This window comes from Ovis canadensis, chromosome 2, assembly GCF_042477335.2.
Source record: "Ovis canadensis isolate MfBH-ARS-UI-01 breed Bighorn chromosome 2, ARS-UI_OviCan_v2, whole genome shotgun sequence".
Taxonomy (NCBI): domain Eukaryota; kingdom Metazoa; phylum Chordata; class Mammalia; order Artiodactyla; family Bovidae; genus Ovis; species Ovis canadensis.
This window is the reverse complement of record NC_091246.1, coordinates 245,963,164-245,989,013: the sequence shown is the minus strand read 5'-3', so window position 1 is coordinate 245,989,013 and position 25,850 is coordinate 245,963,164. Positions and strand designations below refer to the sequence as shown.

The 25,850-nt window shown below is 46.4% G+C and overlaps 1 protein-coding gene and 1 non-coding gene across 2 annotated transcripts; one reads left to right on the top strand and one right to left on the bottom strand.

Annotated features, from left to right (window-relative positions):
* Positions 1–5,943: 5,943 nt before the first annotated feature.
* On the bottom strand, positions 5,944–6,015 carry TRNAS-GGA (transfer RNA serine (anticodon GGA)). Its single transcript has one exon. It is a non-coding gene; the product is annotated as a tRNA-Ser (tRNA).
* A 2,401-nt stretch (positions 6,016–8,416) lies between these two features.
* LIN28A (lin-28 homolog A) lies at positions 8,417–21,979 on the top strand. Its single transcript, XM_069579497.1, has 4 exons — positions 8,417–8,519; positions 8,986–9,182; positions 20,816–21,000; positions 21,684–21,979. The coding sequence occupies exons 1-4, from the start codon at positions 8,489–8,491 to the stop codon at positions 21,898–21,900; spliced, it is 630 nt and encodes a 209-aa protein (XP_069435598.1). The 5' UTR covers positions 8,417–8,488; the 3' UTR covers positions 21,901–21,979.
* Positions 21,980–25,850: the final 3,871 nt, after the last annotated feature.

Below are 25,850 nucleotides of genomic sequence, written 5' to 3'. Positions count from 1 at the left end.
CGTGGACTTTAGGGTGCATGGGCTTCAGTAGCTGAGGCTTGCAGGCTCTTGAGCTCGGTAGCTGTGGCCAACAGGCTTGGCTGCTCTGCGGCATGTGGAATCTTCCCAGACCAAGGATTCCCTGTGTTGGCAGGCAAATTCTCAACCACTGGACCACCAGGGAAGTCAAAAGTGTAGATTATTGAATCCGAATCCGAATTCCAGAATCAACCGACCAGTGTTTGAATCCTGACTCTTATCACTTACTCTGTGACCTTCACCGAGTTACTTAAGTCCCCTATGCTCAGCTTCATCTATAAGAAGGGAACAATAACCCTGCCTATCTCATACATTTGGAGTGACAATTAAATGTGATTTTAATTTATGTAAAGCACTTAGCACAGTGCCTGGCACATGGAGAACTTTGAAATGGTGTTAACTATCAAATTTTTCTTTTTTTTAACCATTGATAAATCTAGGTTCACAACCTCAAAATCTAGAAAAGACATCTCCAACCTCAACATCCTCAGAGCAAGTGAAGTGTCTTTCTTCATTTTGCAACAGAGCAGAGTGGTAAAGAGTATGGCTTTGAAACCATCAAAAAAGTAAGGTTAAAAAGCAGTAGGCTCAGACTTGGAAGGCCTAGCATATTCCCCTCCTGAGCAACCTTTCTTGGGCAGTTACTTGAGGATGCTATCCAAGTGTGAACCAAGAAAAAGATTGGCATGGAATCCAGGAAAGCGTGGCTCTGTCCACGGTAGTGAGAGGTTGTGAAGGTGATGGGCTGACTGCTGTGAAACAAGTCCAGAGGGCAACCAGGAGGGAAGTCCTCAAGAAAGGGCTTAGTGGAAAAGATAATATGATGGAGCCCTTGAAAATGGTTGAAGATATTTCAGTGACTAATCTTGTGATGAGGAGGTTAGAGTCCAGGGTGAATTAACAACAAAACAAAGCCGCACAGTCTAAGAAAAGAATTGTTGTCCCAGTATACCACTTGGCAACGCAGTGAACATTTCCATAATTACGACAGTGTAAACAATGTCTGTCAGTTTAGTTGAAAATGGTGATTTAACTGTACTGGGAGGAAAAGGCAAGGAGAAGTAGGCCTTGTACGCAAGGTTAAGTCCTCATCCACCGTAACATGAAATCAATAGATAATATCTAAAATTGATAGATCAAGGAATGGAGGTACACACATATTATTTAGAGACGTGGAAATATTCTCCAGAAGAAATGACTCGTGGGAGTGGAGGGGGTGGGGTATTCAGGGTGCTGTTGTTTTTCATTATAATTCTTTCAATACTAATTGATTTTTTTAGCCACATGCATTAATTACTTTAACTGCTTAAAAAAAATACAGAAGAAGAAAAATATCAGAGTAAGCTAGATCTGGGATGCACTCTTTGTGATTTGCAAGTCGCTTAGCTAAACTGAGCCTCAGTTCTCTCACCAGTAAAATGGGGATCATATTAGGATGGTTGAGGACAGAAAGAGGCAATCCACAGAAAGCACTCAACGCAGGCTTGGTACAAAGTCAGCTCTCAAACAGCAACTGCAGCATCAGAGAAGAGTGAGTTAAGGACTAGGCTAAAGCAGTTTTGGGGTAATGCAGCATTTGGTTAGATCCCCTGCCTTGGTACATGGTACATGACTATCACTGGACACATACAAATGGACACTAGGGGAACCACAGCTGGGTGAATTGTGCCTGACAGGCTAGAGTCACAGTAGGAACATTGAAAAGATCAGCAGTCATGAGGGAAATTACAGCTGGGCTTGGCAAGTTCCACTGCAAGAGAACACCTGCGGAGTGACCGTCGCTGGACAGTGGGCTCCAGCAAGCTCATCATTTCCTCCTCTGGCTTGTACCTTGTGGGGGATGTGTCAGAAGGAAAAGATTTAGAGGCTGTCAGGGTGAGGGTCAGAGGTCAGCTGGGGTCAGGAAGTCTATTTCACTGAGGTCACTCTAGTCTCCTTTCAATGTAATGAAGCCATTATTGGTGAAAGCAAGTGCCTGGCGTCTTGCTCTGTGAAGCAAGGCCCACATGGGGAGCAGAACTGAAAGAAGGAAGGGGACTCCCTTGGCTCACCCTCCCTCTGCCAATTCAACAGGCCTAAGAGGTGAGAGGTGCACAATCCCGCTTGCTGTAGGAAGCCCTGGTCCTTGGAGAGGGATGAAGATGACAGCATGGGGTGAGAACAGATTGTTTCTCAGAGCAATTAGGAATGGGGTCTCTCTTTCACACACACACGCACAAACACATACACACATCATATTGCTTTAGACAGTCAGAAATGGGAGAAATGCTTGTCTAACAGCTAATCCAACTCCCTCATTTTATCCTTAAAGGGTAAAGCTGGGGGCCTTTCTTGAGGTCACAGAACAAATTAACAGGCTGGAACTATATATACTATGTGAAATCTGACTCTTTGCGACCCCATGGACTCTAGCCCACCAGGCTCCCCTGTCCACAGGATTTCCCAGGCAAGAATAATGGAGTAGGTTGCCATTTAAAATTTACTTAATTATTTGTTTTTTGTCTGTCCCTCTCCTCCAGAATGTAAGCTCTAGGAGGGCAGGAGCTTCATCTGTTTTGTTCACTGATGTATTTCCAGTGCTTCCAACAATGCTTCCTGACACATTATACATGTTCAATAAATATATGTTAAATGACTTAGCGAATGAGCAGAAACATTGCACACATCATATTCTCTTCCTCATGAATCACAGAGCATATTACCGTACTAAAAGCTATGCTGCTGCTGCCGCTGCTGCTAAGTCGTTTCAGTCGTGTCCGACTCTGTGCGACCCCGTAGACGACTCCCCCGTCCCTGGGATTCTCCAGGCAAGAACACTGGAGTGGGTTGTCATTTCCTTCTCCGATGCATGAAAGTGAAAAGTCAAAATGAAGTCGCTCAGTTGTGTCCAACTCTTAGCGACCCCATGGACTGCAGCCTACCAGGCTCCTCCGTCCATGGGATTCTCCAGGGAAGAGGACTGGAGTGGGGTGCCGTTGCCTTCTCCGACTAAAAGCTATACAAAGTCCTATATAGGAAGCCTAGTTAACATATCATTTTCCAGATGATTTCACTATAAAGACCTTTAAAAAATGGTAAGGTGTATTAATCATCCTATGGAACTAGTATCCTGAGGGACACATTGTGGAAAATACTTTTCTCAAATGCACACCATCACTCATATTAGCATCAAGGTTTTAACGCCAGCCACCCCGGACCCCACCACAGGGTTCTCAAAACACTTTAGAAATGCAAACTGGATGTGGACGATTGCCCAAAAGAGGAGCTGTTTTGGCTCTGTTCAGCTCTTTGATTTAGACGGTCAATGAGTTTGGGGGAGGGTAATCAATAAACGACAGACTACAGCTCTGGTCCAGGGAAGAAGAATCACAAGCTTGGGTTCTATTTACTGATTATATTGAATATACAGTCTTTCCTTACAGCCTTTTTGTTTGCACATAGCTTGTTTCTCATTGGTAAAATGGGGACAGTACCAGTCATGATAACCATATACTGGGACTGTGGAACGAATGTGAACTTTGGAATCAAATGTATGGGTTCAAATCTGCCTCTGCCAAGTATTAGCTGAGTTACATTACCCAAGCTAAATTGATTCATTAGGCTTGTTTCCTCTCCTGTAAGGTGGCAATATTAATACTTATTACATAGAGTTATTGACAGGCTTGAATGAGATAAGAAAAGTGCCTGGATAAATAATAGCTGTTTTACCTATCAGAATATAAGCCCCACAAAGGTGGGATTTTTGTTTGTGTTATCTATCGCATCACACAACACCACCTGCCATGGAGGAAGTGCTCAATAGCTATAGATATACATATATATACTTAATGGTGATACGTTACTATTATTACTAAGACCTCTTTCAACTCTTCCTTTTATGGAGATATGAGTCTACACAAGAGGAACTTAGCAAGGTACTTTAAAGGAGAGATGCTCCTTGTGTTTGGGAGCTGATGCTGAGTGGTAGATGAAGGTGGGTGACCCCGCACCCACCTTGGCTGACACTAAACTGTTAAGCAGGTGGTATCTTCTGCTTCTGTTTTCTCCAGCACAGCATAGACTGAGAGCTGAGAATCTCTCTAGACTCCAGGTTTTCTTATAACACCTTTTTATCTACAGCCCTGATTCAGATGTGTTCCTTCTAGATCTTTCAGGTAGTGTTAGGAAAGGAGTTTGGAGAAGGAAATGGCAACCCACTCCAGCATTCTTGCCTGGAGAATCTCATGGACAGAGGATCCTGGCAGGTCATTGTTCATAGGGTCACAGAGAGTTGGACACAACTGAAGTGACTAAGCATGCATGCATGCTCTTTGTGTTGATACTAGACACTACACTATAACTTCTTGGATAGTAAGAAATGTTTGTTCTTTACTTTTGGGGATACATTTTTGGTCATTATACTACTTGGTACATATTATGTATCCAGTTCCTCCACCAAATGTATGAGCTAGCACAATGCCTGGATCATGCTGCTAAGCTGCTAAGTCGCAGTCAGTCATGTCTGACTCTGTGCAACCCCATAGACGGCAGCCCAATAGGCTCCTCTGTCCCTGGGATTCTCCAGGCAAAAATACTGGAGCGGGTTGCCATTTCCTTCATAGTAGCTACCTAAGAAGTTTTCACTGAGATGGGGACCCAAGAAAGGAAGAATGTTTAGTCAGGAGCCTCCATCTCCCATGTGGAAACAACCCAATGGAGATGAGGAGTCATTTATGTTGGGAGCCACGTGTCCCTTCCTAAAGCATCCTTTGCCTCTACATATGCAACTTCATGAAGTCCTGACTCTTCCTGGGTTTAAATTGCTTAGACTTGAGAGAGGCAGCCTAGAAGAATAAGTATTATGACTATTGTAATAATATTCATCATTTCAGTCAAAACCTATTCATCAAGAGGGAGGGGACATAGGTATATCTGTGGCTGATTCATGTTGATATTTGGCAGAAAACAAACAAAAAAAATCTGTAAAGCAGTTATCCTTCAATTAAAAAATAAATAAAATTTAAAAAACTATTCAGACTGGTATATATAAAATGGATAAACAACAAAGTCCTACTGTTTAGAACAGGGAACTATATTCAATATCCTGTGACAAACCATAATGAAAAGACTATGAAAAAGAATGCACATATATGTATAACTGAGTCACTTTGCTGTATGACAATAACTAACACAATGTTGTAATTCAACTATACTTCAATCAAAATAAATTTTAAAACCTTATTTAGGAAACTCTTCTTTTTAAAGATTTATTTATTTTTAATTTTTGGCCACACCATGCAGCTTGTGAGATCTCAGTTCCCTGATTAGGGATCAAACCCACAACCCCTGCATTAGAAGGCTGAGTCTTAACCACTGGACCACCAGGGAAGTCTCTCAGGAAGTCTCTCAGGAAGTCTCTCAGGAAGTCTCTCTGGATGTCTTCTGTGGGCCGGCCATTGTGCTAAGTACTGGTAAGGACGTGCGAGAAGGTGCAGAAAGAAAACACAGAAATGGTTCAAGTCCTCAAGGATCAAATGATCCACCAGGTTATAGGACAAAGAGACAAACGTGCATAATAGCTGTAATAATAATAGTAATAATTTACATTGTTAATGGCTAACTATATGTTAGACACTTTTAAGAGCTTTACTTACATAATCTACCTTTATCCTCATGATAACTCTGAGAGTTAAATCTTCATTATCTCCATCGGGCAGAGGAGGAAACCGAGGCATAGAAAGCATATAGCTTTCAGAGCTATAAATAGATGTTCGAACGTAGATTCCAATGCCTGCGTTCCTATGAAAGTGAAAGTGAAAGTGAAGTCGCTCAGTCGTGTCCGATTCTTCGCGACCCCATGGACTGTAGCCTACCAGACTCCTCCCTCCATGGGATTCTCCAGGCAAGAGTACTGGAGTGGGTTGCCATTTCCTTCTCCAGGGGATCTTCCCGACCCAGGGGTCGAACCTGGGTTTCCAGCATTCCAGGCAGACGCTTTAACCACTGAGCCACCAGGGAAGCCCCATAACTGGTGTTAATTAGAGAAATAATATTAAAAAAAGATTAGTCTCTCTAGTCTTATTTTATGTGAATTTAAAAATATTATCTCCTCTTTCTTCACTCTGTGGCCACATGCACCATTTTTCTGAAGAGGAGCTTGAGATACTTACACTACTCTCACAGCATCATGTATGGCTGGAAATGCCCTCTCTTTAGAGTGCAAGAAAGTCTGTTCATTCGTCTCCAATGTGTCAGAGTCTCTGAGCTGGTGGGGGCGGTTTAAGAAGAACCAGGTTTTCTGAGAAGAGCGTGGAGGTGAGAACTCAAGAAGGCATTCTCAAAACTGGGAGCTGGGAACCAGGAGAGCGGGTCTTTATTCAGCACCGTGGACAGAGCTCCAGACGCCCTCAGGACCCTGGACAGTGAAGCTAGTAGAGCCTGCCTGGAACGTCTCACTTGAAAGCAGACCAAGGGAAAGCAGAGCGCTAAATTCTCTTGTCCCCTCTTTTCTTCAGCCAGACCTTAGTCACCTGCTCCTGAATCTTGGGAAGAGAGATACTGAGAGTGGGTACATTTTAAGGGCTCTAGTAAGGGGAGGAGATAAGACTTAGATGGGGAGGATTATGTAAATAAAAAACGGTTTTGGCTGATGTACTTGCACGACTCTGGGAAGATCTAAATTAGAGTCCTCAGTTGGGACTGTCGCATTGTTAGTGGTATTCTTAATAATTTGTATTTTTTAGGCTGAGGGCCACAGTTGTCCTTTTTCTTCCAACTTCCTACCCCCCATTTCTTACACTGAAGTTTTAGTCCCTCGGAGAGCACTCTTGACAGGAGAGAGAAATAATCTCTCAACAGCCCCTTGCTCTCCCCTTCATCTTCCCTTTTCCTACTCCCACTCATCCCTGTTCTCTATTTCTCAATTTCATAAGCGCGCGCGCGCACACACACACACACACACACACACACACGGGCGGGCGCAGGAGCACGAGAGGTTCTGCACACTTAGTGGAGACGACTGAATTCCCAGTGAGCGGATGCCCCCGAAAGCAGGCTCTGTCCCTTTAAATGGGTTGTAGCAGTGGGGGAGGGGAACTGGCCGGAGCTGGCATTGTCCAGTTTGAACTGAGCACCGGAAGTGAAGGGGCAGGGCCAGGGCCGTGCACTGAGCCCCGGGCCATTGTCCATCTCCGACCGGGGCACTAGCCACCCCCCTGGCCAACCCTCTTTCTCTCTTACCAGGGGAGGCTAACTCTTCAAAAGAGGAGAGTCCCTACTCCAGATCCCCCACCAACCTCACTGTGGGGAAGGGAGCGCCCTTAGGACAGGACTCTGAAGCGAGGAGCGCCTGGGAACCTAAAAGTGTCTGGATCCCAACCACGGATGAGGATGGGATGGTCAAGGGGGCAGGGTGAGGTCAGCTGGTGGAGAGAGAAACACACTTTAAGCCTCTTTCGGTTCCTTCTTATGTTCTCTTGGGAAACTCCACGTGGGTCAGATTTTAGACAGATTTGGAAGGAAATGAGGAAGAATTCTTTACACGGAATCAATTGGGAGTGCTTTGAGGGATCCAGAGAAACTCGGTGGGAAACTCAGAGACATTCAGAGACAGACTTAGAGAGGCTGCGCCTAGGTCAGCAGTGGAGATCGGCCCCGCTGGGTCTCCCACCTCCCCCTGCTTCCCCATCCAGCTTCCCAGTGTCCTGAACTCCAGGTCTATCTAAGCACACGGGGGTGGGGGGCGAGAGCGGGTCAGCGCCGAGCTGCCGGGTCAGCTCTGAGGCCTGAAGGGGAAGGGAGGGGGAGGGGCGCTCCAGGGCTGGGGGAGGGGGAGGGCTCATCCATTTCTCCCTTGACAGGTGGTTTGTGTCTCTGATTGGCCAGCGCTGCCAGGCTCACACCTCCCTCCCCCCCAACTCTCTGGAATGTATAATTATCTGCACGGGGGGTGGAGGTGGTGTATAAGTGTGTGTGTGTGTGTGTGTGCGCGTGTGTGAGCAGTCACGTGGCTTTAAAACTGCACCCCCCCGCCATATGCCCCCCACCTGTATGCTGCTTTGGGGACCCCCGCCTAGTTCTTAAAGTGCAGGATCCCAAATTCCCGGGTACTCAAGACTTGAAGGGTTGACGGCCCCAATCTCCAGATGTGCGTGTGGGGAGGGGGTGTCAAACCTCTAGGTTCTGAGAAGGGACACCCCAGAGGTGTCAGAGACCGCCGTGGTGGGGGAGGGCCAGAGCTGGAGCCGGAGGGAAAAGGAGGGGAAAGGCGATGGAGGGGAGGGGAAGGGAGGGGAGGGGGGCTGCCCGCGGGGGGTTGGGTCATTGTCTTTTAGAATTTGGGAGCCTTTGAAAAGCCGTGGGCCCTCCCACCGCTATTGTGCTGGGGAAGATGTAGCTGCCTCTTCCCCGAGCCACCCCTTTGCCTCCGGACTTCTCTGGGGCCAGCAGCCGCCCAAGCGAGGGCCCGGGGCCGCGGGCTCAGCAGACTACCATGGGCTCTGTGTCAAACCAGCAGTTCGCAGGTTCGACCTCGGGACTTACTAGGGACACCTTAGGCGACAGGGGCGCCCCGAAGCCACATGAAAGAGAGGTGGTGAAGTGTCCCCCAGGCTAGCCCAAGGACTCCAAGTCTGTGCGGCCTCCTGCTTCTGGGGGCCATCTCTGGAGCCAGGAACCCTGGTGTCCCAGTGGCGAGCAAGCTGAAGGTCCGGGGGCGGGGGGAGAGAAGAGGAGGGGCCTGTCTGGCCGCATGTCCCCGGGCAACGTGTTGTGGAAAGAAAAGCAAAACTTTCGGGGCACCGCTGGCCTCAGTTTAAGCTGGGGGAGCGCGGGAGGCGGCCGGGACAGGTATTTTCTCGCCGGCTGCTCGGTAGCTGCAGCCTCCTGGTTGTCCAGCCTCGGGCTGGACCCTCGGGTCTCCTTGCCGGCTCTCTGCTGGGGGTCCTCCAATTCCGTGGCCCCCCAGCTGAGCGCCTTCCCAATCTCCAGGTGGCTGCGCTAAGGCGCCGGAGGAAGCGCCGGAGGAGGCGCCGGAGGACGCGGCCCGCGCGGCGGAGGAGCCGCAGCTGCTGCACGGTGCCGGCATCTGTAAGTGGTTCAACGTGCGCATGGGGTTCGGCTTCCTGTCCATGACCGCCCGCGCAGGGGTCGCGCTCGACCCCCCGGTGGATGTCTTTGTGCACCAGGTGAGAGCGATTTTGGTAACTTTGCCGCAGGAACGGGATGTTGGCGCGCGTATCCGAGGGTGGGCGGACGGACTCGGCTGTTGGGATTGAGGGGAGATCCAGGGCCTTCATTGTGCGTTCCCGTCTTTGCCGAGGAACCCCAGTTCTGAGTCCCTATTAACTCCAACGGGACGAGAGCGGGGGAAGAGCCGATGATTAACACCCCCACCCCCTTCCGGGAACCCCTCTGGTTTACCACGTGTCTGTTACCTCTTTCCCCTGGGCAGGGGGCAGGGGGCAGGGAGGTGATCCCATGTGGCAGAACTAAGGTTGTATTGTGCTTGCCAGTGGGGGGAGGGCGAGCGGGCCGGCCAGGGAAGCACATGCCCGGTCAGAGCAGAGTCCTGAGCGCCCGCGCGTTTCAGTATCTTGTGAATGGAGGTCCCGGCCTGAAGGAAGGGAGGAAAACGGCTTCGGGACCCAACGGCGGAAAGCCGAGAAGTCTGCCGGGTCCTCACACCCAGGCGGTCACCAGGCCCTGGGGTTCTGGGTGGGTTTGGTAGATCCTTGAAGGATCTATTTGGGGGGCTTGGAAGTTCCGCAAGAGCACAGTGTCAGGCACATGGATCACTAGCGGGGCTCTTACTATTTCCTATTAGGAAAGAAAAGGCAACGAGGCCGGTCTTCGACTCCTGAGCCAGCCGGGGAGGGAGTTAGGTCGCAACCCCAAGTTCTCAGTTAAAGCAAGGCAGCACAGGGGCGGGGGTTGGGGGGGTGAAATTCAGTGTCGCAGGGCAGGGGGTGGAGAAAGGCTAGCCTCAGGACCTATTCTCCTCAGCTTGGCATTTATGGCCCTAGATAGCCATTGATTGCCGTCCTAACATTCCCAGCCTCAAACAAGGAACCAGAGACTTCGTCTTCCCCTGGCCACCCCTTCCCGAGTATCTTGGAAGCCTCGCATAACCACTATGTAGAGGAAGTTGTTGCTTGCGCTCCCTCCATCTTTGGAGGTTTGGGGCTGGACCTGAGAAGAAATTGCTAATCTCAGACCCAGGAGGTTGACACCCAGGCCGGGCATGGAGGGGTTACTTTGGGGAGGTTGGCTTTAGGAGCAGTGGGGGAGGGGAAAGGAGGATGTGGGGATTAAGGGTTGGAGCCTGAGGGATGGTATTCTGGAGGGGGAGGGGTGGAGAGGGAGATGCTGGGTAGACTGTTTGGAGGGAAACAGCGGGGAAGTCCCCACATGGCCCTCAGTGAGGACGCGGAATGGGGAAACATGGGAGAGAGAGGACGCAAGGAGATGGGGATCCACCAGTTAACGCTGGGATCACCGGGCTCCTAGAACATCTGCCAGAAGGGTCAGCTGCAGAATGCTTGGCTGCCCCCTGGCTTCCCCTGCTTCGGCCACCCCCAGCTTTACCCCCTTCCCTTCCTACAACTAATTCTGGCTGGTGGCTAGCCCCACTTCCTGTCTCATTTACATATGTGAATGATAACCCACAGGAAGTAATTGTGGGCGAAAGAAGGGAATTGGCCTCTTTAGATCTATTAAATCACTTTATTACAGGAACCAGCTTTGAATGGCCCTCCTCAGCAGGGTGGCCAGCTCCCCATTTATCTGATCACAAAGAGATTAAAATCTCTCCCTGTCTGGAGACAACTGGACATCTTCCCCAACTTTGGAAAGCTTGGAATGAAAGAGTCAGACCCAACATTTTCTTGCCTCCCTTCCAAAGGCTGCCACATAGGGAAAGATGGAGGGGAAGGTAGTCCCTCTGAGCTTCTTTGGTGATATCCAACTCCCAAAGAAGGTTTTCCTGAGCAAATGGATCTGTGCCTCAGCCCACTTAACCTTTATAAAGGATCAAAAGCAGTTGGGAAATATGGGATGGCATAAAAGAAAATGGGGACTAGCCTTCAGATTTGGGGAGTGGAGCCCACACTATGCTGTTTCAGATGGGTTTGCTGGGAGATAACCTGGACTTGGGGTCTTGGGATGTCCAGGGACATTCCACAGTTGAATAAGTTATCAGGAGGAGTTGAGCTGGGATAAGGAATCAAGAATTGTCTCCCTAACACCCCCTGCTAACAGCCACAGAGGACAACGGTGGAAATTCCCTGAACTTTATACCTGGTAGCTCTGTCTTCACACTGCTGGGGCTTAGGTTGATCCTGAAACCCTACCGTAACACTTAAACTAGTGATTCCAGTCCTGCATTTGAGAAATCTGAAATATCTCCCTGAGGAGCTAATGTAGAGGAATTAGGTGGATGCAGATCAATCCTCAGAAGTTTTCCCAGGGCAGGAGAGTGTTCCCAAATGGAGAGAAAGTAAGACATTTGTCTTTAACAGTGAAACTTCCCCTTTGGCTGCTGGTGGTGGGTACCTTGGACCTGGTGGTGTGGGTGGTGGGCAGGATAACTGTCCTAAGATAACATCTGCTAGGGGAGGGGATCAAGGAGCCCCTTTCCTAAGGAAATGGGGGGAGGGGGGACACAATTAGACATTTCCAAAGTTGGGCCTATTTGGTTCCCAGCACACTAGTCACTGTTCTTATGCTCCCTGTCCAACTCTCAGTGCCCAGTAGGGGTGGATACGTGGGAAAGAAAACCTACCATTAGACTTTAAAAAAATAAGTTAAACCCATAAACCGAGAAGACTTCTGTACCAACCCTGGTACTCAGCCACAGGTTTTAAGCTAGAACTCTCTTGCTGTCCCCGCATTTGGGGGGAATTTAAGAATCATCATAATGGCAGCTAGCTCACCCTTAAATCCAGGTTTCTCAGTCTCTGCACTACTGACATATATCAAGCAGGATAACTTCTCATTCTGGGCATCCCTCAGTCGTGACAACCAAAAATGTCTCCAGACATTGCCAAATGCATCCCCCGCCCCCGGAGGCAAACTCACCCCCAGTTGAGAAACAGTTAATACATCAAAAAGTGGAGCAAGAAAGAGCTAACTACTGTCTCCTGGTTGCCTGAGAAGGACTAAGAATTCTCAACTCTCCATGGCCATTTAAAAAGTTTGGCCCTTTTAACAGAAACCTCCTGTTTCCTGTGGCTCAACTCCCAACCCCCCGAGATGTGCAAAAGTTGAAAATCAGGAAAAGGTCCACTGTTTTCTCCCACAGCTCTTAGGAACTCAAATCTGTTTAAAATAGCTTTCTGGTTAAACATGGAGGCAAAAGAGCCCAAATTTGACCGAGGCACCAAGTTTGGGTTAAGAGAAGTTTTCCAGTACCAAGAAACTGCTGATGCCACGTGGCCTGCTTTCTCTGAAAAGGATGAGTGGGGTTGGTGAGAGCAACTTCAGTCCGGTCTAGATTAAGACTCGGGTTTGGGGGCAGGGAGAATGTAAAGGGATCTTTCCTACCCGGTTTATAACCTTACTAGTGCCTCTGATTACCCTCCTTATGTTTAGATATTGATGTACCTGTCTTAACTCTTCCTCTAACCTGAACTCTTTGAAAAGAGGGGCTAGTAGTCTGGTTAGTTTTCTAGTATGCACTTGGTGGGCTGAAGATTTGAGTAGGAGGAACGAAGGGGCCCCTGAGAAATCAAGAGTGCACTCACAGTTGGGGGTCCTTGTCAGCAGGTCTTCCTCCAGACCAAAAGCTTGGAGACAGGGAGGGAATGTGAACTGGTAGTTGCTGTCTTTCCAGACCAGGGCCTGAAGAGGGCTTGGCACTCAGTAAAAACACCATGAAAATTTGTGGAGTGATAGTGGATCACAGCTGATCCACTCCAGCTGATCACAGCTCCAGAGAGGATATGGAAGCCATGGGTTGAAGGGTCATTCATTAGTTATTTCTTTTCCATCTTAATAGGGAATTTTTAAAAGGTTATTATTTTATTTTTAATTAATTAATTAGGCCATGAAGCATGAAGGATCTTAGTTCCCTGACCAGGGATCGAATCCAAATTCCTTACAGTAGAAGTGAGGAGTCTTAAGCACTGGACCATCAGGAAAGGAAAGCGTTTTGTTTTCCTCCCAGTCCTCCAGAGTATCTTCCCTGGTGGCGTAGAGGATAGAGTCTGCCTACAATGCGGGAGACCCAAGTTTGATCTCTGGGTCGAGAGGATCTCCTGGAGAAGGAAATGGCAACCCACTCCAGTATTCTTGCCTGGAGGATCCCCATGGACAGAGGAGCCTGGCAGGCTACACTCCATGGGGTCGAGAAGTCAGACGTGACTGAGCAACTTCATGTTCATTCACTCTAGAAAGGATTTTTTAAATGAGTGGATTTTTTCAGGAAGTTATAGAAAAGCATGTGAGTTAATTTGAGCATTATGAGATCTTGAGTCCTTCTGTTAGTGAAGAGACATACTTTCTAGAAGTGTTCCAAGTAAAGGCTGTGCCACCATCCAGAGCAAAGCTTGTGGTTAGTGGCACTACTTGCCATTAAGTGATTTTGTCCAGGGCAAGGTTGTTGCTGGAACATTCCTAATCCAACTATCAAAACTATCATACTCCCCAGCCTGTGGGAATTCCTCGCTGGGGTTTTTTTTTGTTTGAGAAATAGCCTGAGGCACATCACCCCTCCCTTCTTCCTGCAGGTAAGAATAGCAACTACTATCAGTGTTAAATCTGGAAGGTCAGAGGAGGTGAAGGAGGAGAAGAAAACTTTCCAGGGTAGTATGCAATTAGTATAGACTCAGCTTAGAGTTCTTTAGTTCAGACCGGTATAGAGAGTAAATGGCTTTTGTCAACAGAGCAGAACAGCTGGGCTTCTGGTTAAAAACTCCAGGATCTTTTCTTCACTTCTTGAGTGGCTGAGTGGGAGTGGTGGGGAGGGAACAGCCCCATCTTTATCAGGACCTACCCTGGGTTGGATCCTCATCAGAGTTCAGTCCCCTTGTAACTCCATCTTCCTCAGGATCACAGAGAAGATGCCCGTCCCAAGGAGCTGGGAAGATCACTCTAGGTGAATTCTTAGGTGCAGAGTTGAGACCACTGTGCGGCTCCTTCCCCTCTTCTGCTCCAGTCTCCCTCCTGCTACCTGGGTGCAGACAGGCTGATGAGCAGCACCATCTGGTGGAGAACTCCAGGCAGGAACAGGTGGTCCTGGCTATGTCAGAGCCAAAGGGACGTAAAGAGTGTATGCTGGCAGCCTTTGGTTCTGGGTAGATCTCTTTCCCCATTCTCTCTGACAAAATAAACTGCTTCTGATAGAACCCATTGGTTTCCTACCTCCTACCAAACCCTGCCTTTAGGAATGAGGTTTGGGTTGAACTATGAGGACACCTCAGGACTAACTCATTAAAATTAAATTGCTTTTTACTTTTTCAATGTGGCTCTTAGAAGGTCTTAAAATGTCTATGCGCCTTGCATTATATTGCAGAGCACTAAATACGAAGTCAGCTCAGGGCTTTCACACTATAAGTTTGGGCAGGGTGCTTAACCCCTCTGCCTCCATGAATTCAGCAGTTCAGTTCAGTTCAGTCACTCAGTCGTGTCCGACTCTTTGCGACCCCATGAATCGCAGCACGCCAGGCCTCCCTGTCCATCACCAACTCCCGGAGTTCACTCAGACTCACGTCCATCGAGTCGGTGATGCCATCCAGCCATCTCATCCTCTGTTGTCCCCTTCTCCTCCTGCCCCCAATCCCTCCCAGCATCAGAGTCTTTCCCAATGAGTCAACTCTTCAGAGTACTGGAGTTTCAGCCTTAGCATCATTCCTTCCAAAGAAATCCCAGAGCTGACCTCCTTCAGAATGGACTGGTTGGATCTCCTTGCAGTCCAAGGGACTCTCAAGAGTCTTCTCCAACACCGCAGTTCAGAAGCATCAATTCTTCGGCGCTCAGCTTTCTTCACAGTCCAACTCTCACATCTATACATGACCACTGGAAAAACCATAGCCTTGTCTAGACGGACCTTTGTTGGCAAAGTAATGTCTCTGCTATTCAATATGCTATCTAGGTTGGTCATAACTTTCCTTCCAAGGAGCAAGCGTCTTTTCATTTCATGGCTGCAGTCGCCATCTGCAGTGATTTTGGAGTCCAAAAAAATGAAGTCTGACACTGTTTCCACTGTTTCCCCATCTATTTGCCATGAAGTGATAGGACCAGATGCCATGATCTTTGTTTTCTGAATGTTGAGCTTTAAGACAACTTTTTCACTCTCCTCTTTCACTTTCATCAGGAGGCTCTTTAGTTCTTCTTCACTTTCTGCCCTAAGGGTGCTGTCATCTGCATATCTGAGGTTATTGATATTTCTCCCGGCAATCTTGATTCCAGCTTGTGCTTCTTCCAGCCCAGCGTTTCTCATGATGTACTCTGCATAGAAGTTAAATAAGCAGGGTGACAATAGACAGCCTTGACATACTCCTTTTCCTATTTGGAACCAGTCTGTTGTTCCATGTCCATTTCTAACTGTTGCTTCGTGACCTGCATACAGATTTCTCAAGAGGCAGGTCAGATGGTCTGGTATTCCTATCTCTTTCAGAATTTTCCACAGTTTATTGTGATCCACACAGTCAAAGGCTTTGGCATAGTCAATGAAGCAGAAATGGATGTTTTTCTGGAACTTTCTTGCTTTTTCGATGATCCAGTGGATGTTGGCAATTTGATCTCTGGTTCCTCTGCCTTTTCTAAAACCAGCTTGAACATCTGGAAGTTCACGGTTCACGTATTGCTGAAGCCTGGCTTGGAGAATTTTGAGCATTACTTTACTAGCGTGTGAGATGAGTGCAGTTGTGCGGTAGTATGAGCATTCTTTGGCATTGCCTTTCTTTGGAATTGGAATGAAAACTGACCTTTTCCAGTCCTGGCCACTGCTGAGTTTTCCAAATTTGCTGGCATATTGAGGGCAGCACTTTCACAGCATCATCTTTGAGGATTTGAAATAGCTCAACTGGAATGCCATCACCTCCACTAGCTTTGTTCGTAGTGATGCTTTCTACGACCCACTTGACTTCACATTCCAGGATGTCTGGTGAGTGATCACACCATCGTGATTATCTGGGTCGTGAAGATCTTTTTTGTACAGTTCTTCCATGTATTCTTGCCACCTCTTCTTAATATCTTCTGCTTCTGTTAGGTCCATACCATTTCTGTCCTTTATCGAGCCCATCTTTGCATGAAATGTTCCCTTGGTATCTGTAATTTTCTTGAAGAGATCTCTAGTCTTTCCCATTCTGTTGTTTTCCTCTATTTCTTTCCATTGATCACTGAGGAAGGATTTCTTATCTCTTCTTGATATTCTTTGGCACTTTGCATTCAGATGCTTATGTATTTTCTCCTTTGCTTTTCGCTTCTCTTCTTTTCACAGCTATTTGTAAGGCCTCCTCAGATACCCATTTTGCTTTTTTTGCATTTCTTTTCCATGGGGATGGTCTTGATCCCTGTCTCCTGTACAATGTCAGGAACCTCTGTCCATAGTTCATCAAGCACTCTATCTATCAGATCTAGTCCCTTAAATCTATTTCTCACTTCCACTGTATAATCATAAGGGATTTGATTTAGGTCATACCTGAATGGTCTAGTGGTTTTCCCTACTTTCTTCAATTTAAGTCTGAATTTGCCAATAAGGAGTTCATGATCTGAGCCACAGTCAGCTCCTGGTCTTGTTTTTGTTGACTGTATACAGCTGTATGAATTCAGCAGGGGGCATGATAAAAAGCTTGGTGTGTAGGTCACATGTGTTATAGCATATGACATGCTTAAAACTGCTTAGCCTATAGTAAGCATCAGTAGATATTAGTCATTTTGGACAGTAGAGAACTTAGATTTCTTTCTGCAAATGTTTGTGCACTGCTAAGCACCTAGAATTGAGCACCTACCATACTCTAGGTAGTCTTGAGCCAGAATGGCCCTGGATATTGCAGAAAAACCATAAACCCAAGCTTTGATCAATTATAGATAATTATAGAACCAGAGCTTATTTATCCAAATTTCACAGAGCTGTGAGTTTTCTAACTCTGCATTCCCTGAGTGACCCCTAAGGTCCCTTCTCTCTGTGACTTACGAAGGCAGCAGTGAGGTACCGGGGGTGCAGAAGGCCTTAGTGCTGTATCTGGCCCATGCTTCCCTGCCATCCAAAAGAAAAATGCCTCTTATAGCTGTTTTCTGTCTAATTAAATACCGTCTTCCCCTCGCCCCCACTGCAGGCTACCCACACTCCTACCTTGCACAGACAAGGGAAAAAGGAAGATGGGACAGCGGCAGCCCTCCCACCTAAAATATAATTTATCTGAATAAAGAACCCTAATTGGTCCCCTCAGTAAAAAAAAAAAAAAAGAAAGAAAAGGTTTGACTGGAGGCCCTGGAAGGGTGGGAGTGTGGGCCAGAAGGAAAGATGGCTGCAGGTGGTGGCTTTGGCTGGCCAGCAAGCTTGACCAGGGAAGAAAGGTGTCTGTGTCCATTGCTCTCACCGTGACCATAACCCCCTGCATGGAGAGGAAGGAAGGAACTGGTGAGTGTGGTAAATGTGTGATGGGGGGGTCAAGGGGGAATCTGCATCCTCTGGAACTCCAGGAATCTGACACCAGAACCAAGCAGTGTCAGCTCTTTGTTTCCCGGAGCAGGGCTCTATTGGGGGAGCTCAGGCCTTGCCCCTCCCCCGCCCAGGTCTTTTCTTTTTTGGAGGGGATGGAGGGCGGGGCGGGGCTCAGGCCCTGCTTTGTGTGTGGTTGATGGGGTGGGGGGTGGTAGCAAGAATTTCAGGCTCCTTTCTGATGCAGACCCTGTGAGGCAGGCTCAGTGGGGCTGCACGCTGATTACCTATCTGATAAGAGAAGAATTCAAACTATGTGTTTTAGAAAGGCGTGGGGTAGGGGGGCCAAGGCAGCCACCCCTGAGACCACCAGTCTAAATCTTGGCTGATTATGGTGAGGTGCCCACAGGGATTTTTTTTTTTCCCCTTTATCTTTTCAAAGGAAAAGATGGTCTTAAGCTGACCTCAAATCCTCCAGTGATAGAGTAGGTCAACTAAGAGGACTAGTCGATGTCAAATGTCCCCATTTATATTATCCTCTGATTCTCACAGTAAGCCTTGAAAGGTGTAGATGTAGAAGATTGCAGTGCTCAGTAAACTGGAGCTCAGAGGGGATATTTTTCTGAGTTTCCACTGCTAGTTAGCGATAAAAACTAGGGTTAAAATGCTGGGTCTTTTGACACTTCTTTCTCACTGTTACCCCGCCCTCATCCTGTCTGAAAAGGTTGGTGATAATTGCCACTTGGGATTTATATGTGGCAGGCAATGTGTTAACTACTTTTCATGCATAAAACCTCACAGCACCACCATAAAATTAGTATCTGCTCCATTTTGTAGGCTAACACAGAAAGCGGGGATAGGCTGTAGGACTCTAAACCTTTGCTCTTAATCACTTATCTATCTGCTGAATCACAGAGAGAACTGGGAGTGTTCCACCCTAAGAGCCCACTAGGCAAATGGGAGAAGCTGAGTTTACCTGGGTCAAGAATGCTCTTGGTCTGGATCCTCCAGCATCTCCTGACTCACTGGCTTGTCCTAGCTCAATAAGAGACACGTCAGATTTAACATCAAATTCAGGGCGGTGGTTATGCAACTGGGAGGAGGAAAGAATTTTCACCCTTCTGAAATGTTTTAAGGTTCTGCTTTAACCCTCCACATTCAGATTGGGGGAAGGGAGTGAGTCATCACAACCCTGGCTGTTCTGTGAGAATAAGAAGGGAGAGGATACCAAACCTTTGGAATATTTCATTCATTGATATTTATTGAGCATATGTCCTGCCTGCCTAATCTTCATTAAAACTCTAGGTAAATAGCTACTGTTATCCCATTGTCTGAAAGATCTGAGACCCAGAGGTGTGTAACTCACCAAGATCAAACACAATGCCAGAAATTGGTAGAATCAGTATTTCATGAACCAGGATGTATCTGACACCTGAGCTTAGGCTCTTAATTACCTCAATGGAAGTTTTGTCTTAAGCAGTACCATCCAAATTAAAAAAAAAATGTAAGTGACTGAGAAATTGGGGATCCCATCTGGCAAAAGAGCACGTTTCATCTAAGTCCCAGCTTGAAATAGCCACCTTGCCCCATCCCCACCAGCAACGCCATAAAAGGCCTCAAGCCAGGACTAGGTACATGGTGATCCCTGTTGCTTCTGAACCACATTTTCAACAAGGACTACACCTTGTTGACATATTTGACATGTTCTTTGGATATTTTGGAAGATGTCTATAATGAAGTCTGTTTTGTGCAGGGTCTGGGAGAGGCTGTCATTCCGCTAATGTGTTATTGATGCAGAAAATGGCCAGGTGGAATGGGCTATCCAACCCAGAACTCTGGGTTCTTCTGACCCTGCTGTTGCCACTCAGCTGTTTGAATAACTCCTTTTCTTTTTTCTTTTAAATTTTGGTTCAAACAAGCAGTGTTTCAGTGAGATCGTTCCACACAGTATTTGAAGTCTTTTTCTTCCTTTAAAAATTTGATTCTCTTTCCAAGTTATATAATTAAAACCTATCTTGTTCATTAATTCATCCAAAATGTGCTAGGCATTATTTAGGTGTCAAAATGCAACAGTGAACAAAGCAAGGACTTTACATTCTTTTGAACGGCTTTATGGTATTTTTGTTGTCTGTTTTTGTTTCTTTTTGAACCAGTGAGATATTGAATATACGTACCGTGCTAGGCCCTCCTGTAAATTATTCTGTTCTGAGTCTTTCATAATGATGCATAGTAACTTTTTATAGTATTATCAATTTAGATATTTAATTCTTCCAAAATATTTTGCATACATATGATGTGAACTATAAATTTCTGGCTTCATTTTCTAGTGGATAACTGGTTTGTTTCTCAATAGTACTATTTATGGAATTATTTTCCTCACCTGCTGATTTCTGCACTTATTCTTGGATCTTCCAGTAGATTTTCTCTTCTAATCCACTGATCTGTCTGCTTTGGGTCATACTATCTTTTCCCCTCAACTTTCAGTAACATTGTTTTGATAGAATTTCAAACTGGGGGAAAGGTTGGAAGAATAGTTTGAAAAACTGCCATATAAACTTTACCCAGATACATCAATTGTTAACATTTTGTCCTATTTGCTTTATTGTTTTCTTTTTTTCCTTGTACAGATTTCAAGCATCTTTACCTTTACAATATTTCAGCATTTTTCTTTCCCTAAAATATGGCTATTCTCTTAGGTAACTTCAGTACAATGATCAAAATTAGGGAACTTCACACATTTGCCTACATTCCGTGTGCAAATTTTGTCAGTTCTTCTAATATTTTCTCCTGTTCTAAGAGCCAATCAGAACCCTGTGTGGCACTGTCTTTACTTCGTAGGGGTTTGTCTTTCATGACTGACATCTTTTAAGTGTATAGGCCTGTTACTTTATATTTTACAATTTTACCTTGGTTGATTTCTTATAAATGCTATGTTTACCAATCTTTTTCTGCTGTTCTAGTTTATTGAGAACCTTCAATGAGAATAGCTGCAAAAAATGCTATGGCATCTGTTTACATAGTGATTGTTCCTAATGGAACATAGATTTCTTGTTCTTAATGGTGGTGACTCTTCCAATCACAGTGTCTTTACCAATAAAATGGAAACGTTACACCCTTACTCTCCCAACCTTAGAGGAACATGTGTATGCAGGTTTTGATGTTTGGGGTGTAATAATGAAGACTAACATTAAAATCTACCATGCTTCTCTCCCCCAGAGTAAGCTGCACATGGAGGGCTTCCGGAGCCTGAAGGAGGGGGAGGCTGTGGAGTTCACCTTTAAGAAGTCCGCCAAGGGCCTGGAATCTATCCGAGTCACCGGCCCTGGTGGGGTGTTCTGTATTGGGAGTGAAAGGCGGCCCAAAGGGAAGAATGTGCAGAAACGCAGATCAAAGGGAGACAGGTATGGACTGGAAGGCAGCTTCTGTGGGTTGGTAGGGATGATGAGCACTCTTCCTTTCTTGGTTGGACCAGATGCTAAAGTGAAGCCTGTGGCCCCTGGCAACATCTGGATGTGGGAGGCAAAGAGAGGGTGGTATGTATGGAGGGTACTTCATGACCTACTTTTCTACTTGATAAGTAATTAGGTTCTGGGAGCTCTAGCTTTGATTGCTAAATGGGGATTGTGATACTAACCTCACACGCTATCCTAGAACTAAAGAGATCATGGATGTGAAAGTGTATCTGTAGCTGTTGCTTCTTCACCTCATCTCCAAATGACTGGTTTCTTTCATTTTAGTTCTGTGCGCAAACAGATTCCGGCCCTTTAATTTCTTCTCTATTTTAATGAATGAGAGGTACTGATTTTAAGGGTATGGTAGTTCTCAGTTGAGGTCCAGGATTTCCATTCTTGGTATTTTCAATTTGTCATGAATCTCAAGCTGCCATCTAGATATTACAGGCCTGGAAAAGACTCAGAGATATCTAGTCATATACCCCTTTTGTAACTGGGGAAATTGGTCTCCAGGAAGGGAAGTGGGTCCAAAGTAACAGCTAAAACCAGAGCCCAGGGGTCCTCGCTCAGAGGAAATATTGTGGTCTCTTCTCACACCTTCCTCTCAACTTTACTATCTTGCTTGATGCTAGGTGCTACAACTGTGGAGGTCTAGACCATCATGCCAAGGAATGCAAACTGCCACCGCAGCCCAAGAAGTGCCATTTCTGCCAGAGCATCAGCCATATGGTAGCCTCGTGCCCACTGAAGGCCCAGCAAGCTCCCAGCTCCCAGGGAAAGCCAGCCTACTTTCGGGAGGAGGAAGAAGAGATCCATAGCTCTGCCATGCTCCCAGAGGCCCAGAATTGAAGCCACAGTGGGTGGGAGCTATCCTTTTGTGATCAGAAAGCTTTGAGGAGCAGGCATCAATCGGCAGAGTGGAGAAAGTGGGGACAGGGTGGGTAGGGGGCAGCTGGCACTGCCATATATCTGAGGCTGGAGTCCACAGCATCACCCCCTCTTCCCTCTTGGTGGGAAGAAGGGGTGAGGCAAAGAAACTCCAATTAGCTCTTTCCAAATGCATATGAGGGCTTTGGGGGTTAACCTTCCCTGCATGCTTTATCTGAGTCTCCACCCCCAGAATCTCCAGCTTTTGAAAGTGGCCTGGGTAGGGAAGTTGTTTTACTCTTAAAGAAGAATATGGAGTATTATTTCCCATATCAGAGTGTAAAGATTAGGAACAGAACAGATTGATGGACCCAACCAACAAGCCACTACATTCCATGGGAGGAAACATCTCGGTGGGGGCGGCAGGGTTTTCCTCGTCTTCTCTCATAACCCCCTCTTGGGACAGAATGCTAAGAACTGTCCCAAGTAATGGGTTATGATGACAAGTTAAGGGGTGATTGAGGGAACAGCTGCAGACTTGCTCCTTCTAAGCTCACTCTCACCCCATTCTGGGCCAACTCAATTTTATTTATTTGCTGCCTTGGGTGACTGAACCTTGGGTCCCACTTTCTCCAGGATGCCAACTGCACTAGCTGTGTGCGAATGACGTATCTTGTGCATTTTAACTTTTTTTTTTTTTTCGTAATATAAATATTCTGGGTTTGTATTTTTGTGTATTTTAATCTAAGGCCCTCATTCCTGCACTGTGTTCTCAGGTAAGTGAGCAATCTCAGGGATAAGTCAGCAGCAGCTCCGGGTCTGCACAGCAGGAATGCTTTTTGTTGCTGTATCATCAGAGAGAACAACTATTTGGAGTGTATAGCCTATTGAACTACCTCATTTTTGCCAATTAGAGCTGGCTCTTCTGCCATAGTGTCCTCTTGAAACCCCTCCATCTTCAGCGTTTCATGAGAGACTAGGTTTTAACTGGGTTGCCCCATGACTTGGTCTCCTTTCTACTGAAAGATTGGAAATTGGTCTGAACAGGAAAACGTGGTGCAGAGAGGTTAGGAGAGGCTGGGCCAGGTAAGTAGTGCAGAGAGGGGAAGCCAAGATTAGGCAAAGGTCATGTGTATGTGTGACAAAGGGTTCCTGTTCCAGATCTATAATCCTAGGGCACAGGACTCACTTTATATACCACATCCATCCTTCATCTGACTGGGCTAGGCCGACCATGCACAACAGGGTGTGTGTTTTTATAAAAAATGGAAGTTGGTAAGGAGAGGTTTTTAAGAACAAAGCCACTGTACCCATCTTGAGCTGCCCAGGGATGGATATGTGAAGCAAGGACAAGATCTTTACCAATTCTGGGCTTTTCCTTCTTGGCTTCTGGAGAGACCATCAGCAATGGCTTCTTTGTGGTTCCCAGAGCCAGGGTCCTACTCTGCTGCAGCAGTGATTAGTATCATGGCAGCTAAAGGAGAAAGGGCGGTGGGGGCGGGGGGTTCGTTTACAAGCTGTGAGATCACTGCAGACCTACCTCACTGTGTTGTCACGGGGCAAACGCAATAGAACACATTGGGTGATGTGTGTCTGATCCTTGTCTCCCCCGGCTGCTGCCCCCTCTAGTTATTATATTTGTCTGGGCTTTGTAGGACTTCACAAGTAGCTGATTTGGTGATTGCTAGGTGGCCTAGTTTGTGTAAATATAATGTGTTGGTCTTCTCCATGTTCTTTTGGGGTTTTATTGTTTACAAACTTCTTTTTATATTGAGAAAAATAGCCAAAGCATCTTTGACAAAATGTTCTGCACCAGGCAAAAAGATCTGAAACATAAGCTTGGGGGCCCCTCTTGAAGTTAGGGGGGTCTTGAACTACACTTTCGTGTTCCCCTTCCTCTATTTCCTATTTCAAACAAGATCTGTCCTGAAAACTAGATTCCTACTCCCTCTTCTTTCCACCTTTGTACCCCCCAAAATAGACCATATACCTATACGTTTAATTTGTGGGGTATCTGTGATTAAGTGATTTGTGCAAAAATCCTGAAGAAGCTAAGATCGCTCCATCCCTTGTTCCCAATCTCGAGTCATGTCCATTCCTTGATGTGATTCATGCTAAACGGACTGATATATTTGGATGGATAAAGACCAACTCCAAGGGTAGAGAGAAGCAATGAAGGGGGCCTTCCATGTAGAAGGTGGGGCTGGGAGACCATGAAAGGAAAGATGAATGTATATCCAAGTCACTCAGGAACTTTTATGCAGGTGCAAGAAACTTATGTCAAAGTAGCCACAAGATTGTTTAATAGCAGACGGACGAATGTAACTCCATGTTTACTGCTAGAAACCAAAGCTTTGTATGAAATCTTGAATTTATGGGGAGGGAGGGAGGGAGGGTAGAAAAGCATGTACCCATCTGTTCTTCTCCTCATCCCTTCTTCTCATTCCTGAACTGCAGGAGACATAGCCCCTCGGGCTTTGGAGACCCCATCTGGGCAGTGTTTATTTGATGGCTGATTTTGCTGTGCCAGGTACTTCCTTTCCCATTTGCTATCATTTTGTAACACACACGCTGACCCTTTTCCCTTCCTTGTTTTCCTTGGGAATATACAATGAATAAAAACTTATTGGTACTGAAACTGTCATCTTGGTTGATATTTAAGGCGCCTTCCTCCTACCGTTATTTCCACCTTCTTGGATTGGGACTCAGAAGTCATGAGAAGAACCACTAAGTTTTCGGTTCAGCCATTTTCTTAGGAGTGAATCTTGAAAGTTCAGTCTTTTTAGCACCTCATTACAGTGGATTTTTGTTTCTAGTTAAGGCCTCTTGTCCTTTCCTTGGAAGCTGCCACATTCAAGAGGGGATTAAGGGCTTGGCATGCATAAGAATGGGGTTGCCTGTGCCACTAGCTGGGATGAAAGGATGGGGCCATGGCTTGGGGCATGAGACCCTAATAATACTTTGTCCCTTGCTCCTCAAAGCCCTTTACAAATCTTAATTAATTAACCCCCTGTAGCAACCCAGGGAGGGAAATACTGGAATCTGGGGAAAGTGAGGCCAGAGGAGATACACTGACTAGTTACAAACACATGTTAACAAGTTCGCTAGCCTTTCTTAACATCTAGCTCCCCCCATAAAAAGGAGGGTTTACTTGATTGGAAGCATACCAACTATCACACAAAGTACAAGAAACCATTAACAAAAACAAGGATAAGAAGTTTACCTGGTGGCTCACTGGTAAAGAATTATGCAATGCAGATGATGGTTTGATCCCTGGGTCAAGAAGATCCCCTAGAGAAGGAAATGGCAACTCACTCCAGCATTCCCTGGGAAATCTATTGGACAGAGGATCCTGGCGAGCTATAGTCCATGGGGCTGCAGAGTCAGACACAACAGAGCAACTAAACACTCCAGGGACTTCTACCAAGTCAATGCCGGTCATGCTGCTGCTGCTGCTACTAAGTCACTTCAGTCGTGTCCGACTCTGTGTGACCCCATAGACGGCAGCCCACCAGGCTTCCCCGTCCCTGGGATTCTCCAGGCAAGAACACGAGTGGGTTGCCATTTCCTTCTCCAGTGCGCGAAAAGTGAAAGTGAAGTCGCTCAGTACTGGAGTGAGTACTGGAGTACTGGAGTGGGGTGCCACTGCCTTCTCAGAAAGCTGGTCATGGAAGATGTTAAAAGCAGCAAAATACTGGATTTCAGTAAATGGTTTTCCTCCAAAATTGAAGTCATCAGATAGGCAACCTGGACGCCAAGCAGGAAGGATGGAAAAGCTTAAGAAATTTCATGGATGGGTTACTCATCTCTAGCGGGCTTTGATCATTTCACTCAAAAATAACCCTTTTATCATAAAGAGTGGAAGACAAAGTAATGAATTGGGAGTTATGACTGCAGTATCTCTTGCTTCTTTGATGACACTGGAATCGAAA